General features: G+C 39.5%; 1 protein-coding gene across 1 annotated transcript in view; it reads left to right on the forward strand.

Moving 5' to 3' along the window:
* The window catches only part of PREP (prolyl endopeptidase), a 100,401-nt gene that overhangs the window by 51,250 nt on the left and 31,892 nt on the right, over positions 1 to 17,259 (forward strand). Inside the window, exons 9-10 of the mRNA XM_061460197.1 lie at positions 1,505 to 1,702; positions 5,318 to 5,421. Of these exons, the coding sequence (XP_061316181.1) occupies positions 1,505 to 1,702; positions 5,318 to 5,421 (302 nt within the window). The remainder of the gene's footprint in view (positions 1 to 1,504; positions 1,703 to 5,317; positions 5,422 to 17,259) is intronic.

The following is a 17,259-nucleotide window of genomic DNA, read 5'->3' on the forward strand; positions in this document are numbered from 1 at the left end:
TGAAAATCAGTCAATTTTGGCTTGCTTCTGTTTTGTTTCCGATGTTTTTTTCCTCCAATATTGGTATTTTAAACTCCTCTTCTCACAGTGCTACTTTGACATTACTGCGTACCCCTGTTGGTTCTACCTAATTTTTCTTGCTCATTTTATTCCATCTTTTCGGGTTTTGCTTACAACACATTAGAGAAGTCATTTTCCGTGGTACCTTGCCATAATTTAGGTTGCCAGTATGAGAAGCTGCACATCTGAAGTTGGTAGAGGACAAGAATCATCACTTCACCTAGTCTTACAAACAAACAAACAAACAAACAAAAACGAAAAATGGCCTTCTTTCCTTCCAGATTTTTTTTTTCCTTGACTTTTAACCTGGTTTGTAGTTTGTCTTGATTGTGTGTGATTTGTGACTTAATGAGAAGAAGTTGAAATACTTTTGTTGCAAAGTAGGGTAGCTATTTTTTTAAATGACAGAAGTAGTAAGAGAGATGAAGAGGTTTCAGTCTTTTTCCTGCATAAGTAAAGAAATAGAATTTGTCACTAAAGATCTAAAGCCAGTGGCAGAGGAGACAGGAGAGAATGTTACATGATATATTCCAGGTAAACTGGAGCCCTGAAGAGTTTCTACAATTCACAGTTTAGCTTTCCCAAAGTCCAGTTAAGAAAATCAGCATTCCATTAAAAAGTTCACACATTTCTGGTAACTGTTCTGAGGAACAAACTCAGAATGTGAAAGGTTCTTTGAAACAGAAGCTCTCGTGCCTGCACTGCCGAGGTGGGCAGCTCTGCAAGGTCCAGGACTGCCGGGAGAGGTATAAAGGAAATGACCTCTGTAGAGGATTTTGTTCCTTGATCCTTTTGCCAGATTATGTTGACTGTGTTCCTACTAGCATACAGTCTGAAGAATGCCGTTTAACATAAGCTTCTTGAATAAACATTTTTTTTGTGACGATGTGTTGAGGATGTCACCTCAGACTAATCCTTTTCTTATATCCAGTAGAGCTTACTTAAGAGAATTGCTTCCTGAATACTTAAGGTGCTATATTTCAGTGTGCAGTACAGGACATGTCTGTCCTTACGAGTTTAGCTTAAGTCTGAATCATAATGGTTGTTTCTGTTTTCATGCATTTCCACAAGTATTCCTGGCAAAGATCAGTGTTTTTCTTCGGTTTTACACTGAAATATGTGGTATTTAAGAGCAGTAATGGTCTATAAGCACCACAAATGTATAAGTATCTCGATTGAGCAGTTCATTACTCCTCTGTCTGCATAAATTAGCTTCAAGCATCGTGGGTGGTGTGTTTCCAAAGAATGTCAGCCTTTACTTTTGGGTTCACCTTTTTGTTTCAGAAGGCAGGTGACTTCTAAAGATTTAACCTCAATGTGTGTCAGAAATTTTGATTCATGTATTTAGTAATGCTAAAGAATTTTGCAGTCAGATTATGTCTGATTGTTTTCCCTCTTAACAATTCTTTTCACTGTATTTGTTTCTCTTTTCTGCAATCTGCAGAATGGGTTGCTTGTGTGAGGTCCAACTTCCTGGTTTTGTGCTATCTGCATGATGTGAAGAATATCCTGCAACTTCATGACCTAGCTACTGGTGCACATCTCAAGACTTTCCCCCTAGAAGTTGGCAGTATTGTGGGATATAGTGGCCAAAAGAAGGACACCGAAATATTCTATCAGTTTACTTCCTTTTTATCTCCAGGTAAGATTGTTTTCCCCTAGTTATTGTTACTTTTCTTGGAAACGGTATCTTTCTCATTTTCTGTTTAGTAGTTATTAGGTATCTCTAAGATACGGTGAAAACTGCTTCCCCACCATGTAGTTAAACAGTGGTTGTGCACTTCAAAATGTACCAGGCATTGATCCATGAGGCCTCAATAATAGCATACTAATATTTGAGAGCTGCATTGAGAAATTACGTAAGACTGGCTTGTACTAGAGAGGAAACCGTAGCATTCTCACAGCTCTTGCTTCATACAGCAAGATACAAGTTTACAAATTCTGTTGAAGACAATTTTTAATATATTCACTGGGATTTTTCATCACAATTTTGAAGAACATTTTAAAAAGGCACTTTTTTTCTGATAGCTTTGTGATGCATTTATGCATAGCTTCATAAGAGCATTCTTACTATCTGTGCTTACATCTGTTGGATTGCTGTAGGAATCCTCTTGCAAAGCCAGAGCTGTCCAAAATATTCTGTAATACATGTGTGGAACATCACTAAGTATTCTAGGATTTTGAATAATAAGGGAGTTTCTATTCAATTGTCAAGCTAGTATATGACAAGAAAATGTGTTTGCTGTTTTGGGGGGTGGTGGTGTTTGTTTGGGGTTTTTTGGTTGGTTGGTTGTTTTTGTTGTTGTTTTTGTTGGAGTTTTTTGCTGTTGCTGTTTTATTTTAAATTCCTTTATAGCCCAAACAATCAATAGCTAATGCAGGAAAGGATTGAAGTATGGAGAGGAGAGATAGGCTTCATAATCTTTATCTTAGTCCAGGGCTGTAAGTGATCATGAATCGTAAGATGATCCAAACTGTTCTTACAGCATCTGACATATATTTTTCCTCTGTTTGAGTTAGAGCAGAGCCACGTTGCAAAATGGCTGTATGACAGTTTTGATAGGTTTTCTGGTTTTCCTAAAGGATTGTGTCAAATTATCAAAATTATGTTTCTGCTTAGCAGATAAGAAGGGTGATGGATTTCCTATTATTATCTTACTGTTTGCATAACCAGAAATACGATAGGTTTCCAGTTCCTCTTTTAAACAAACTTTTAAACAGCATTCAGATCATTGCAACTGGAGAAAAGCTCAAGGACACTCTTGAATTTACCTCTGACTTCATCCCAGCATGATGGTTCAGCTAGCTCATTTGCTCACATCCCAGCTCATGGGCAAGAAGTTGCCAGTCTTACAAGCCTGCACTGTTCACATCTGCTGAGCCAGCAGAGTCTCTGCAACTGCTAAACATGTGGAGAGGAAGAGCCCAGAGATCTCTTTTAATCTGTGGCTTGTCAGCCAGCAATGGCTGCTCTCATTGCCTGCTGGCTGCTTAGGCAGACTTTTTATCCACGTGCTTGGCATCTACAGAGAATTTGCGATGAGCAACCTGGAATCTAGAAGAAATAGGAAGGAAAGAAATGGAGGTAGACTGTATGGGCATAAGGAAAGGGTAAGGAAATCAGACCAGAGAGACAATTTTTAGGTAGGTGTGTGGATATTTTTTTTGCATGCAGCTTTCATTTGCCCCATCAGTGGAATAATCAGACAAAAGGTATGGAGCTGGTCCTTGATAAACATAGATCTTCATACTTTGCAATTAGACATCAATATAATTTGCATTTGTATTAAGTTGTACTTTTTTTTTCTAATGAGAAATAAATTGACATTTAATGTTAATTCTTGTTTATTTATGCTTAATACCCAAAACAAAAGTAATAATAAACGTATGTATGAAATAATGAAGAAAGCAGTTCTAAAACCATAGATTCCGACACCATAAAAATAATTTTTGCTGTTCCCTAAAAAATATGGTTATCCATGCTGTCCACTCCAGTAGGATACTTAAGTGAGCACTCTATTGTTTTGCATTTATTTGCCACCCAGCAAAAGAGTGCAGGCACCAATGTTACTATGGTTTTGCATATTAACTGCCATGCCACTAAAAATAGAACAAGAGATGCAGTATCAGGGATTCAGTTGCATGTTACTGTAATATTAGGTTGATTGACTCCTGAAATGCAGTCTGTGACTGCGCTTATACTTTATCATGTGGTTTCCTAATACGCAGCTATTCGGCCTGCTCTGTGTGTAATGTTTGCCAATACATTATCCAGCTTGGGTGGCTGTAAATATATGTCAAATGTCTGCTCTGCCTGTTACCACCTCATGTGCTTTTCTTTGTGCTTTGGCATGACTTTCTGGATCCTAATCTTTAAGGGAAATGCTGTTTTAATACTTGTTTGTACCTGTCACCCTGCATTAGGCTCGCTATTTACTTGTGATAAATGAAAAAAAATTAATTCCCAGCAGATAGGATTCCCTATTAATTCACCATTATAGAAAGTCTTTATCAGTTATCAGGAATGTTAATTTTCATCTCTGTTCCTTTGCCAATCTGTCTTTTTGATTTTTCCACAGTCAGTGATTTAATGAGAACAATCTCTTGTATCAGATATGTTTCCTCATTATTTCATGTTTCAATATATTTTTTATTGCTATAACCTCTGTAATAATTACTTCTGATTTCCTGAAAGTATTTAAAATACAGACAATACAACAGTATTTCAATCAAGTCCTGTCCACCTTAGTTTTATGACATTGAGGAGCTTTTTGCCTTAACTTTCAGTGTTCTTTTCCTTAGTACACATTTTAAATTTTATAGAGACCACCTTTTTGTAAAGCTGAAAAACAAAGAATAATTGACACCGAGGTTAGTTTTATGTATCAGATGTATCTGCAGTATATCCATGAATATTAGGATTTTGTAAAATGTTACCCTAAGTGTTTATGCTCAGATGCTATTAAGGATGAATGACAGGAAATGTAATTCATAGTCTAAATACAGAATTCTTCTTGGCTAATTACATGTCTGTTTAATATCTAGATTGCTGCAGTCTCTAAGATTCTGCCTCTGCTGCAACCTAGAAATCTTATACTGCTTATATACATAAATTTTCTCATGCGCACAGTCCTTTGGAAATCATGGGTGCAACTCAAGCAAGTCAAGTTGCCTTCAAACCTGCAGGATCAGGTTGTGAAATAAATTGCATGAGACCAAATTCTGTTCAGTTACACAGGTAACTGTGCCAGTCTGCTACAATTTCAAGTGAACGCTTAGCTTTTTCCGTTATCCAGCAGTCTGTTTGAATTGTATTTTCAAAATACTCTATCATAAAGAGAAAAATGTTGACCTGAATGAAATTCTTGATATATTTAGTCTCAGTATGGTGGCTCTAGAGGAGATGTTTCAAAACAGACATCCTGTTTATTTCTTCCAACATCATCATTTTCAATAAGTGCTGTGTAACTTTGTGAAAACAAGGATTTTTCCATTTTGCTTTAGCCACTTTGGATAGCTGGCTTTATATGGGCACAGAGATTTATTCCTTCTGTACAGAAAGTCTTTGCACCCTGCCTAGATGAAGTGCATATATGTATGTGTTAAATTATATATTAACTGAAAGAATGTGTCTAGAGCTACTGTTCTTCACCTTGCCAAGTTACCTTTGCCATTCTTTATTCCATCACAGCACTTAAATCAGCATCCTTTTAATGATAGACATACACTAAGCTGACAACTTTGCACTCTATTTTAGGTATTATATATCACTGTGATCTGACCAAAGAGGAACTGGAGCCAAGAGTTTTTCGGGAGGTGACTGTGAAAGGATTTGATCCTTCAGTTTACCAGACAATTCAGGTAATAAACATGAATCCTGCTGTCTTGCTGTAATCACTTATGCAAGAGTTTAAGAAAATTGCACTTGGTTAAGGATGAGAGTGCTTTAATTAGCTCCTGGTTTGAGGTCTGTTCTCACTTTGAAGGAATTCTACCAACTCTTAATTAGAGAGATTGGAAGACGTCACTGCAGGTAACCAGGGCAGACTCAGTCCTCACTTTCCTTACATTATGAGACAATATGTTCTTTACTTTTTTTCCCATATTACGGTATTCTTTGATATTTGTTTTAACATCAGGCAGCTGCTTTTCCATGTTTTTTCCAGGGCAGCTTGCCATGGCTGCCATAGGCAAGTGTGTCATAGGGCAAGACTTAAGAGGCAGTGGAGAAATAGAGGAAGCTTGGATTATCCAGTCATCTTCCCAGCTATTCCAAAGTATTCTGAGGCCCACTGGTGAAAGTGACAGCAATAGGTGAAACATTCTGTGTTTCAGGACTTAACCATGATTATTTTGAAGAAAAGCAGGGGAATATCTAGTGGTGTGAGCAGAAAAGTCATTTTCATGCATGCTGTGTAAGAATTTTGAGTTCTTACTCAAAAGGTTTTGAGTCCACCTTTCCTCCAGTGCCAGAGTATATTGTGTTCATTAATGCATCAGTGCAGTTACACTTGGAGAAACTAACTTTGATTGTCATAAGAGCAGGATTTTCTTGCAGTGCTGGAACTAGAACAAGGAGCAAAAGGTAAAAGCAATTTTAAATACATACATACATATATATAAATATTTCTAATAAAAACCCCTGTGAAGCAGTTAGTGACTTTTTGCCCTGATAAAACAAAGGCCCCCACATTTAAAAGTTTGCGCAAATGGAGTTAGTTACAGACATCGATCATTTACAGCCTAGTTCTGAGAGATGTGAACATGGAGAGAAATGAGTGGAGTCTTTCCTAGCAAGGTCTAATGACATTCAGGAAACTCCTCAGAAACCTAGAGAATGAAATCTTTGCTGATAAAGTACTTGGAGTTAACAAAGACTGGCAGATAACAAGGATGGCAGGTTACTGATTTATAATGATGTCAACTGCTTATTAAATGGTCCCATTATCATAATCTGCATTTCAGTATAACCAAGTGTGGGTGAGACATCTGGGAATCAGGGAGCAATTTATCCCACTTCAAAATCTGAAATCAGGTAGGTTATGTCAGTGGGTATCCCAGAGCTCCCTTTGTAATCCCTGGAAGGCCATAAGCTACATCTACAGTTACAAGAAGTGTGTCTTAGGATTCATAGAAATTTGCTGAAATCATATAATCATTTAGGTTGAAAAAGACCTTTGTGCTCATCAACTCCAAACACTAAGACGGCACGCGTAGTCCACCACTAAACCATATCCCTAAGTGACGCATCCACATGTCTTTTGATATCTCCAGTGATGGTGACTCAACCAAAATAATTAGGGGTCTAGAAAAACAGTTATACTGTGGTGCTTAGCATATTTAATACCTGCAATTTATAGAAGAAATATTGAATAGTGGATTAATTATTTTATATGTAGGATTTCGCATCTGTAAATTAAGAGTGGAATAGAGGATTTTTCTTTCTATACACAAAGGTATACCAAGATCCAGTGCATAAAGTGGAACTTAAATAAGCTTAGGCAGGAAAAAGGTGAAATGACCTAGGGAGATAGTTAAGCAACAGTGTGACAGCATAACTTGGAGTCTTCGAAAGGAGGTTAGATATTTTTCTTAATCTCTTATTTTTAATTTTGCTTCTGGCATATATACAGGACAGATTCTCTAAAAGCATAATGACAGTAGTATGTGTGCATGTCCTGGGTTCAGCAAGGACCCAGGTTTACAACCACAAGGTGGTTGTAAACAGTCCCATATGTCTCTGTGTCTCCAGACAGAAATAAAAGTGTTGTAGAGGACAGTTTGCTGGAAATGTTCTCACAGAGGATGTGTTTCTGCTGCTTTTCCTAAATTCATTAAGGGACTTCCTCAGGATAACTTCAGGGTATAGTGAGCTGAAAAAGAGAAAGAAAACAGCATTCTCTTTAGGAAAGAACTTGGTACATTGTAATACTGCCATCAGACTCAGAAGGATAATAATGGAACACAAATACCCATGTAATTAAAAAGAGTTTAGAAGGAGTTGCCATAAATTAGAAATAATGTATTTTTGCAGTAAATAGAATTTTATGAAATGTCTGGAAAAACAAAATCTCATTTTATGTTTAAGTCAATTACATGCTAAAATAAGGTAAAGTAGAAGAATAATACAAATAATTTCAAGGAGGCAACATGCTGTTGCTATGCTCTTGGAAGCCTTCACTTTGTAAATCACTGGCAGAGCTTCACCGCTAGGCTGTAATGCAATAGGTCAATGGCACTGTTTCTGGTTTTCTCCCTACTCCTGTTCAGTACCAGCTCTAGGGAAATGCGACCCATGTAGTTACACTGGGATCAGTGCTTATGAAAAGCAGTCTTGTCTCACCACTCATCTAGTGTTACCTTTTATCAACAAATTATCTCAGTATGGTGACATCTTGGGAATTAAGTTTTCCCTTATCATTCAAATAAACAGAAACATCTCAGCTGAGCTGAGAAAGAGGCTGTTTGTCAGAGCCAGACCTGGGGCTGCCTGGTTATGTTTATAAGTAACTCAGCCTGCCAGTGCTGCCAACTTCTGCCAGTCCTTGTGTCCATTTGTGGGGTCCCACTTGGACCCTTGATGATGCTGCTTCTTGGAGGAGAGAAAGGGAAATGGCAGCTTACCAAAGCAGCTTATAAATGGCTGTCAGCCTAGATGAAAGCCTTGCATAGCCATTGCAAAACTCAGGGGGAATTATGAAAGAAACTCAGAGTTAAGAGTTCAAGATATATACTGAGAATAGGCAAAGATTGCTGATTACAGGACAGTGAACACCACTGTGGAATTTATTTCTTAATTTTACTTTCCATCAGAATTACTAAGCAGTAAAGAAAAATGTTACTGACTGTCCTGATCAGTGTCCTTTATGAAAGGCAGGTCTCCTGCCAAGGTTCTTCCTTTATTCACATATACCTTAATAAATACCTGCTAAGGCTAGCTAACTTCCTAGCTTTCTCTGTGTAACATATATGAAGCTTTAATGAAGAGTTGTTCTTTAGCAGTCTTTGAAAATAACCGAGTTAAGAAGATTTGAACTGAGGTGTAAGGTGTCGTGTGTATGAAACCTGAATTAACAGCAATTAGAAATTGCCAGTGCTTGTTTCTTATTCTTTTGGATCCACTTTGCAGTGTTTCACAGATGCTGTGCAGTGCAAGTGTAGACCAGTAATAAAGTTTACTATGCTAAGTATAATTATGGTAGAGCAGCTGCTTTGTAATACCTGAGGTTAAGTTCTTACCCTTTGGCAGCTCAAGAGCAAAATAGCCAACTTAGATTGCACGGAAGGGAGAGATGTTTCAACATACCTGACATTTCCACCAGGCTAAGAGTATACCTGTAGGTTGTTGGCTCTGACACCATGGAAGTACATAGTCTAACTTACTGTGCAATAGCTTGTGTATATGCCCTTACCTTGGAAGACTCTCTGACCTTCATGAAAAAGTCACTCTGTTTAAAATGCTTGCCACATCAAAAAATTATCCTGGCTACTTTTATTAAATGGTATATTAAGTTGTGTTAATGACTTTTCCTCTGCCAAAGGCTCCTTGAAATCTGTCTTTCCTTCCATGCACGCTTCCATCCATCACGATGACAAACTTTTTCAGGATATGGCCTGGGCTGGGTTTTACAGGAGGAAAAAAGACTTTTACAGGAACTTGGAAATGGCACTTGCCATAAACTGTTTGTTGCATCCATAATACAAATGCTCCTTTAAATAAAGAGTCTTTACTGTTTGTTGTGTCAATAATACAAATGCTCCTTTAAATAGTCCTTATTTTTTATCTTCACACAGTTGCCAACTAAGTTCTTGCATACCTCTCCATATTAACACCTCACAGTGACACTTAATTGTGGATAAACAGTTATCTGGCCTGGCTCACAACTCGCCTACTTTTAGGCTGATATGCAGGCTTGTAAGTGTTGAAATCGCAACAATAAAAATGTTGTTTGGCTCCTTTTGCCATACTTTGAATACCTTCCAGTACTGCCCTTAAAATAGTTTGAGATGAAACAAAACCAGATGTTGCTATTGACAGATGCACTTCAGAGTAGCCCTTGCAGAAGAACGGTGAAATTTGTAACACAACTTAGTTTTACAACTCAGTTTGATTCAGAAGCAGCTGCTGTTTAGATACTGTTGCAGAGATGAAAGAAGGACAAGAAGGGTATTTATTCTTCAGGGGGGGACACCTGGGATTAATTTTTTACTCTTTCTTTTGCAGAAAGTATTTTTATAGGTAATGGTTTATTCCTCAGCCTTTTACCCCCATCTTCAAGCCCTTACATCCCTGATTTCAAGTTATGAGTCATGATAGGGAAAATTTGTCTACAGTCATTTTAATACCTAGTGGAACTCTGCACCATACAGTTTGGCACAGGAAAAAGAAACAGTTTCAGGAAAACACAATACTGAAAGCAGATGAGTCAGGCTTGAGGCTGATTGGCAGAGCTGTGGGAGAAACTTGTGCACAGCATCTGCCCACGCTATTCCTGGATCTCTCCATTGCTGCTGGTGTCATTCCATGAGCATTAAATTCCCTCATTAAGATAAAAAGTAACAGAGCAGCAGAGGAGGGCAGTGTCCTGTGGGAGATGTAGTAAGTTCAACCTGCTTAGCAATGCAAGAACTGGTGTTATCATTGTTTTTTCAGTATGGCTGTAGTGATAGTCTTAATGTTGTTTATTTTCCTTATCTGTGTGTATATGAATTAATCACTGGAGTTTGGAAAGAAATTCAGTAGCTTTGACTGTCTCTGTTGAGGAAAAGCATTCTCATACCAGAGAGGAAAGGCATAGACTTTTTACATTAATTCTGAACAAAGAATTGTCTTCCCTTCAGGGGAGTAAGTATTTCTGGCATCATTTTCTTCCCTCTTCTGAGAATCCATCACAGCCAAAAGGAGTGGTACTTCCTTGCTTCTGACTGTACTTGGAGTTTCAGTCCTGTCTTGATCTTACAGAATGGAAGGATAGAATTAATACTTTGGGGAAAATAAGTGTTGTTGTTTGTTTCTATTTTATTGCTTTTATTTCCTTGTGGTTCCACACTGCAGTAAGGAAAAAAATGAAGGAATATTGGGGGGAGGAAGGAATGTGAACAAATCATAGAATGCACCAATTTTAGTCATTGCCACAGTGTGGCAGGCACCTGCTCTCTTGAAGGGGGACAGTGAGCTTTGAGCTGCTTCCGTCGGAGCTCCTGGGAAGAAGACTGAAGTCTTCAGCTCTGAACTCTGCCAGTTTGGCAGTGTCTGTGTTTTTGGCACCAAGGCAACAGGCTTGCTCTGGAGGACATCAACAAAATCACAGTGACAGCTGTGGCAGTATTGGCTGTTTGCCTATGTGAATTTAGCATCTTACAACCGTGGCATGTGGTTGTTACAAACACACCACTTTAATCTGCTTTTACCTCTTCTAATTGCAAGTCACTGAAAAAGCACTGACTGAAAATGTAGTCCCCTAATTTTAAAGCCCTAAATTTCTTGAAAGCTGAAAGATTGTGTATTAAATATGTTACAGATTTGCAAGCAGAGTACATGTAATTTTAAGGGGGAAAATTGGCATTATGAAGGACTTCCATGCTAGACTTCATACATGTCGAGAAGAGTATCAAGTGAAGAATTTCCCATAATGACCTTATGTGCTCTTGACCTTTTAAATCCGTATGCCTGAGCAGATGAGTAGCAGTTGGTTCTACACTGATTATATTTAAGGAGCTCCATCCAGTACACTTCACATAATTCTTACCAGTAATTCTCACCAGTAATTCTCACAGACCATGGTATTCCTTAAATGTCTGGAGTAGGAACCAGATCTCTCTATTCAAAGTAAGAGGATGAAGTGGTAGGACTTCGCATTGTTTTCTTTGCCAGTCCAGTTCAAACGCTGTTTTTAGGTCTAAATGTCTGGTATTGCTTTCTCCCCTTCTTCCATACCGCAGGGGATTGTTGCATAGTTTAGGATGGTGGGAGCTTTTGTTCAGCAGAATGCAGAACAATGGAAATGTGGCTTGGGATGAGAGAGTACAGAACTGCTCTTTGGAACAATCAGCTCAATACCAGACCACACTGTATGGGGGATAATACTAAAATACCAGTCTCTGAGTTCATTTGGATTGTCATACAGGCTTTGTGATTCACTGGTTCCAAGCTTTTAGTACTAGATTGCTTATTTTTCTGTGAAGTGTGCAGGGAATTGAAAAGCTGCTTAAAATGTCAGTCTGTAGGACCTTCATGCTCAAGACATGTTTTAAGCCTATGAGAGAATTGCTTAGTAGTTTAACTAAAACTTATTATGAAATATTATTCTTATGCCTTAGTAGAACTTTTTTTTGAACTTACAGTGGTTTCTTTTCCACTTTTCTAGTGGATGGAGATATTAGTTGGCATGCTTGATCCCAGGCTGCATTCTGTGCTCCATCGCTGTCTCAGAATTCCTTAAAACACAAGGAGAAATAACATAGAATAAAACAGAGCTATAACCATTGAACATAGTGTAGTGTGAGCTCCCTTTTTACACACAGGAGTTTTAAACAAGAGCTTAAGCAATTCTGATGGAGCTTAAAGGATTGTTTTACATCTTCCCTGTCTTAAATTATTCAATTTTTAATTGTGAATTAAAAAAATAGTTTTCATTCTTACAATAAATGGTGAAATATATTTCCTATCAGGAAAAAGATCTTAAAGGCCATTCACTCAAGGCACCTTAAATGAATGTGTGTGTTTAAGCTTTCAGGAATCTCTGTTGGTAGATTCTTTACTGATACAGGGATTAAAATGAGACTGTTGTTGCAGTAAAAATGCTTGTTTCTTGTCCTCTTTCTAAACAAATCACTGAAGACTTCTTCCCTTCTCTTTTTTTCTCCAGCTTTCATATTCATTCCTGTGATTGATCTCATCTCCAGTAATTAACCATGAACATATTACTATTTTAATTAACTCTCTTACAAAATAAGTGAGAATTCTATTTAATGATTCTCATTGGGAATCTTCTTTCAACTTTTCTTCTCCCTTTTGTGTAAGATACTGGTGTTATTTTTCAAAGGTAGTGAGTATTATTAGCTCCATTCTACAGGAACAGGAAGATTCAGAATGAAATTTGTCCGTGGTTTGATGAGGTTACACTGGGAATATGTTTTGATGGTTTGCTATTCTAGTGGCAGTAGTTTGCTACTCCTCTTTTTGCTGATCCTCTGAGTTCAATCTTCAGATATGGTTTAAAAACTTAATCACATCAGTTATTAAAGTCTTAAACAAGTAACAGTTCATAAAACTTCAGTATCATTAAAAAGCCCCAAGTCTCGATCTCTCTAATAGTATTACATGCTGAGAAAACCCTGTCTTTTGATCAGTATGGTATTTGTGTGTCCTGTATAGTGCAGATTGAATGACTAATTCCATCAGCACAGTAAAGAAAGAAGTGGTAGCTGCCACTTTTATTTTCTCTGTCCCTTTTCTGAGGCTAAATGTCAAGCTTCAGCATGCCAGCATTGTTCAGAATGAGAGTGCTTCTCTGAGAGTGTGGGAATTTTTCTGTCCATCTGCTTGCCCATTACTTTGCCTCATAGAGCCTAGCAGGGAGGGTGTTAAACCATAATGATAATGTTCCATTGAGGACAGATGCTCTGGGGCTACAGTCATTGGTTTTATTCACACTGCTGGGAAAAGATTATTAGATGACTGAGGTTGTCAGTCATCACTGGTGTGGGCCAGCGTTTGAGCCATTGATCTAGTAGCAAAAAGCATTGAATTCCTTTATCAGGCCACCAAGACAACTAGACTTTCCTGGTTGCCTTTTTCAGCACTGTGCTGGCAGAGTTGTGTAAGTCTGTTGAAGAGTCATTAGGTTTCCAAAGCAGGGAATGTGTTACAGTCCAAGAGGTAGGATATTGGCTTTTCCTGCGAGACAGAAACCAGCTGTTATTACCCAGCAGGTGGTGGCAGCTGTGAAGTAAAAAACCTGTAGAACTGCTGTGATAACCAAAAGACAGAAAAACAGGGAAAGAGAAGAAACTAAAGTTCCTGAATGTGGTTGGAGGTGGTGGTGACATGGGCATGTACCCATGTCCCAAAACTGACCATTGTGGCTACCACAGCTAGAGCATACTGATCTGTCCTGAGCACAGTGGTAGGTCACTTCTGCCTGTACAGAAAAAAAAAAAAAAAGCCTGGTTGGCTTTTGTCTGCCTTGTACTTAAAAGCCTGCAGTCTCCCTAGGCAGTCTGTTCCAGTGTCTCACTGTATTTACTGTTAGAAAGCTTTTGCAGGGAGCAGAGTTTCACAAGCACAAGGTCTCACGTAAATTCCCTTGCCACAGTTGAATTGCTTAATGTCCCTCACAGACATGGAAGACGGGTTATTCTCTTCTAGTTACAGCAAACTTGTGCATATTTAGAGATTGACATTGTTATGTCCTTGCAATTTTTTTCCTTTAGACTAAAAATATATAAGAAAACCCCTGCACTCTGTTTTTTTTAGCGGATTGTATTGGCTGGGCCTTCTATCACTCTTCTTCCTCTCGCTGGAGTCTCTTTAGATGCTCAGTATATGGTGTGCCATGGTTTAAACTGAACACAGCACTCTAGCTGAGGCTTCGCAAATGCTGCATACAGCAGAGTTATTTGTAAGTCTTGTGGTTGAGACTTTGGCTTAGATGTCCCACTCTAGGGTTTGCCTTTTCCTTAGCAATTCATTGTTCGTGTAAGTTCAGTTTGGCATGTACTGTATCTCCCAAAATACTTCTCTGAATTATTTTTTAGTCAGTTGTTCTCTGACTGTATGTGATTGCACCTGTCAGAGTATAGTATGTTACATTTCTGGCCTTACTGGATTGCATTGTACTTTTTCAGGTAGTTTTGCCTTCCCTTTGTTATGCATTCCAAAAAGCACTCTGTTGTTACCTCTTTTCTGCAGCATCTCAGTGTTTCCTGTTAGCAGTTAAGCTTCCCAGCAGCTCCATATTCCATTTAAATACTTTACGTGGGATGCATCTCTCATTCTGAATGGTGTCTTTGTAGACTATCAGGGGACTGGGATGTTTTCAGAATAGAAATGACTCTGGCAGATCTGAGAGGTTTGTGTTTCAGAATTGCAGGACTCCAGTGCACACAAGTTGGTAACTAGTTTGTGCAGTCATCTATTAGGCTTGACATGTGACTGATCCAAAGAGGTTTAAGATAGTACAGGAGCCTGTGGATAACAAAATAGAAGGTTGGTGCTTCTGTATGCACTTGCATTATTGTAGTACTTTAGAGTCTTAGTCATGGACCACATTCACCGGTGTGCTGGATAGCACAGAAATGCAGGCCATCACAGGGCCCTTACCAACAACAGCTTGAAATCAGAACAGCGAAGTAAGTTGATTTTGGAAGATTAATGATAACTACTCATTTACTGCATACAGGAGACAAATTAGAATTGGTAATATTTAAAACTAATGAAAAATGCATATAAACTTCGGACACATATCACACAGCACAATGAAATTATACTGTCTTCACCCAGGGCCAAAACTGCTTGGTGGATTAGGATTTTTTATGCTGATGTTAATTAACATTCATCATCGTGGTGGAAAACAGATTGATGGAGTTGAGAGTGGAAAACAGCAATTTCAAATATTGGTGAGATTTTACATAGACTTGTTTCAGACTTGGTATAACTAAGTTGTTCATAGGACAGGACCAGGAGCAAAGTAAATGAGGCTGTGTAGCCACTGCTTGGAGCAGACTGCAATTTAAAGGAAAAAAGCTAAGCAAATAATAGCATGTCTTGTAAACTGAAGCTACAACTCTTGCTTTCACTGTGAAAGTGATTACCTTGGAAAAGTATGAATATTAACCTCTCTAGTCTGAAAAGGCTCAGCTCCCTCAGGCTTTCCTCATATCATAGAATCATAGAATAATTAGGGTTGGAAAGGACCTTAAGATCATATAGTTCCAACCCCCCTGCCATGGGCAGGAACACCTTACGCTAAATCATATCACCCAAGGCCTCGTCCAGCCTGGCCTTGAACACTGACAGGGTTGGAGCATTCACAACCTCCCTGGGCAACCTATTCCAGTGCCTCACCACCCTCACAGGAAAGAATTTCCTTCTTATATCCAATCTAAACTTCCCCTGCTTAAGTTTTAACCCGTTACCCCTTGTCCTATCACTACAGTCCCTAATGAAGAGTCCCTCCCCAGCATCCTTACAGGCCCCCTTCAGATACTGGAAGGCTGCTATGAGGTCTCCACGCAGCCTTCTCTTCTCCAAGCTGAACAGCCCCAACTTTCTCAGCCTCTCTTCATACGGGAGGTGCTCCAGTCCCCTGATCATCCTCGTGGCCCTTCTCTGGACTTGTTCCAACAGTTCCATGTCCTTTTTATGTTGAGGACACCAGAACTGCACACAATAACACAAATGAGATCTCACAAGAGCAGAGTAGAGGGGCAGGATCAGCTCCTTTGACCTGCTGGTCATGCTCCTTTTGATGCAGCCCAGGATATGGTTGGCTTTCTGGGCTGCAAGCGCACACTGCCGGCCCATGTTCATTTTCTCATCAACCAGCACCCCCAAGTCCTTCTCCGCAGGGCTGCTCTGAATCTCTTCTCTGCCCAACCTGTAGCTGTGCCTGGGATTGCTCCAACCCAGGTGTAGGACCTTGCACTTGTCATGGTTGAACTTCATGAGGTTGGCATCAGCCCACCTCACAAGCGTGTCAAGGTCTCTCTGGATGGCATTCCTTCCCTCCAGCGTATCAACCGAACCACACAGCTTGGTGTCATCAGCAAACTTGCTGAGGGCGCACTCAATCCCACTGTCCGTGTCAGCAACAAAGATGTTGAACAAGACCGGTCCCAGCACTGATCCCTGAGGGACACCACTCGTTACTGGTCTCCAGCCGGACATTGAGCCATTGACCACAACTCTTTGTGTGCGGCCATCCAGACAGTTCTTTATCCACCAAGTGGTCCATCCATCAAATTGATGTCTCTCCAATTTAGAGACAAGGATGTCATATGGGACAGTGTCAAACGTGTTGCACAAGTCCAGGTAGATGACATCAACTGCTCTACCCCTGTCCATCAGTTCTGTAGCCCCATCATAGGAGGCCACCAAATTGGTCAGGCAGGATTTCCCCTTAGTGAAGCCATGCTGGCTGTCACCAAGCACCTTGTTGATTTTCATGTGCCTTTGCATGCCTTCCAGGAGAATCTGCTCCAAGATTTTGCCAGGCACAGAGGTGAGACTGACTGGTCTGTAATTCCCTGGGTCATCCATTTTCCCTTTCTTGAAAATGGGGTTATATTTCCCTTTTTCCAGTTATCGGGAACTTCACCTGACTGCTGTGGTTTCTCAAATATGATGGCCAGTGGCTTAGCAACTTCATTCGCCAGCTCCTTCAGGACCTGCAGATGGATCTCATCAGGACCCATGGACTTGTGCATGTTCGGATTTTTAAGATGGTCTCAAACCAGATCCTCTCCTACAGTGGGCCCAAGGTCTTTATTCTCACAGTCCCTGCATCTGCCTTCCAAGACTTGGTTGGTTTGGTCAGAGCCTTTGCCAGTGAAGACCGAGGCAAAGAAGTCATTCAGAACCTCACCCTTCTCCAAATCCAGGGTAGCCAGTTCTCCTGAGAGCTTCCTGAGGGAGCCTATGTTCTCCCTAGTCTGTTTTTTATTTGCTACATACCTGTAGAATCCCTTCCTGTTATC

This window comes from Pezoporus flaviventris, unplaced genomic scaffold (genome assembly GCF_033815535.1).
Source record: "Pezoporus flaviventris isolate CSIRO_AGI_PZ_B2104156 unplaced genomic scaffold, CSIRO_AGI_Pfla_v1 ptg000031l, whole genome shotgun sequence".
In the NCBI taxonomy this organism is placed as follows: domain Eukaryota; kingdom Metazoa; phylum Chordata; class Aves; order Psittaciformes; family Psittacidae; genus Pezoporus; species Pezoporus flaviventris.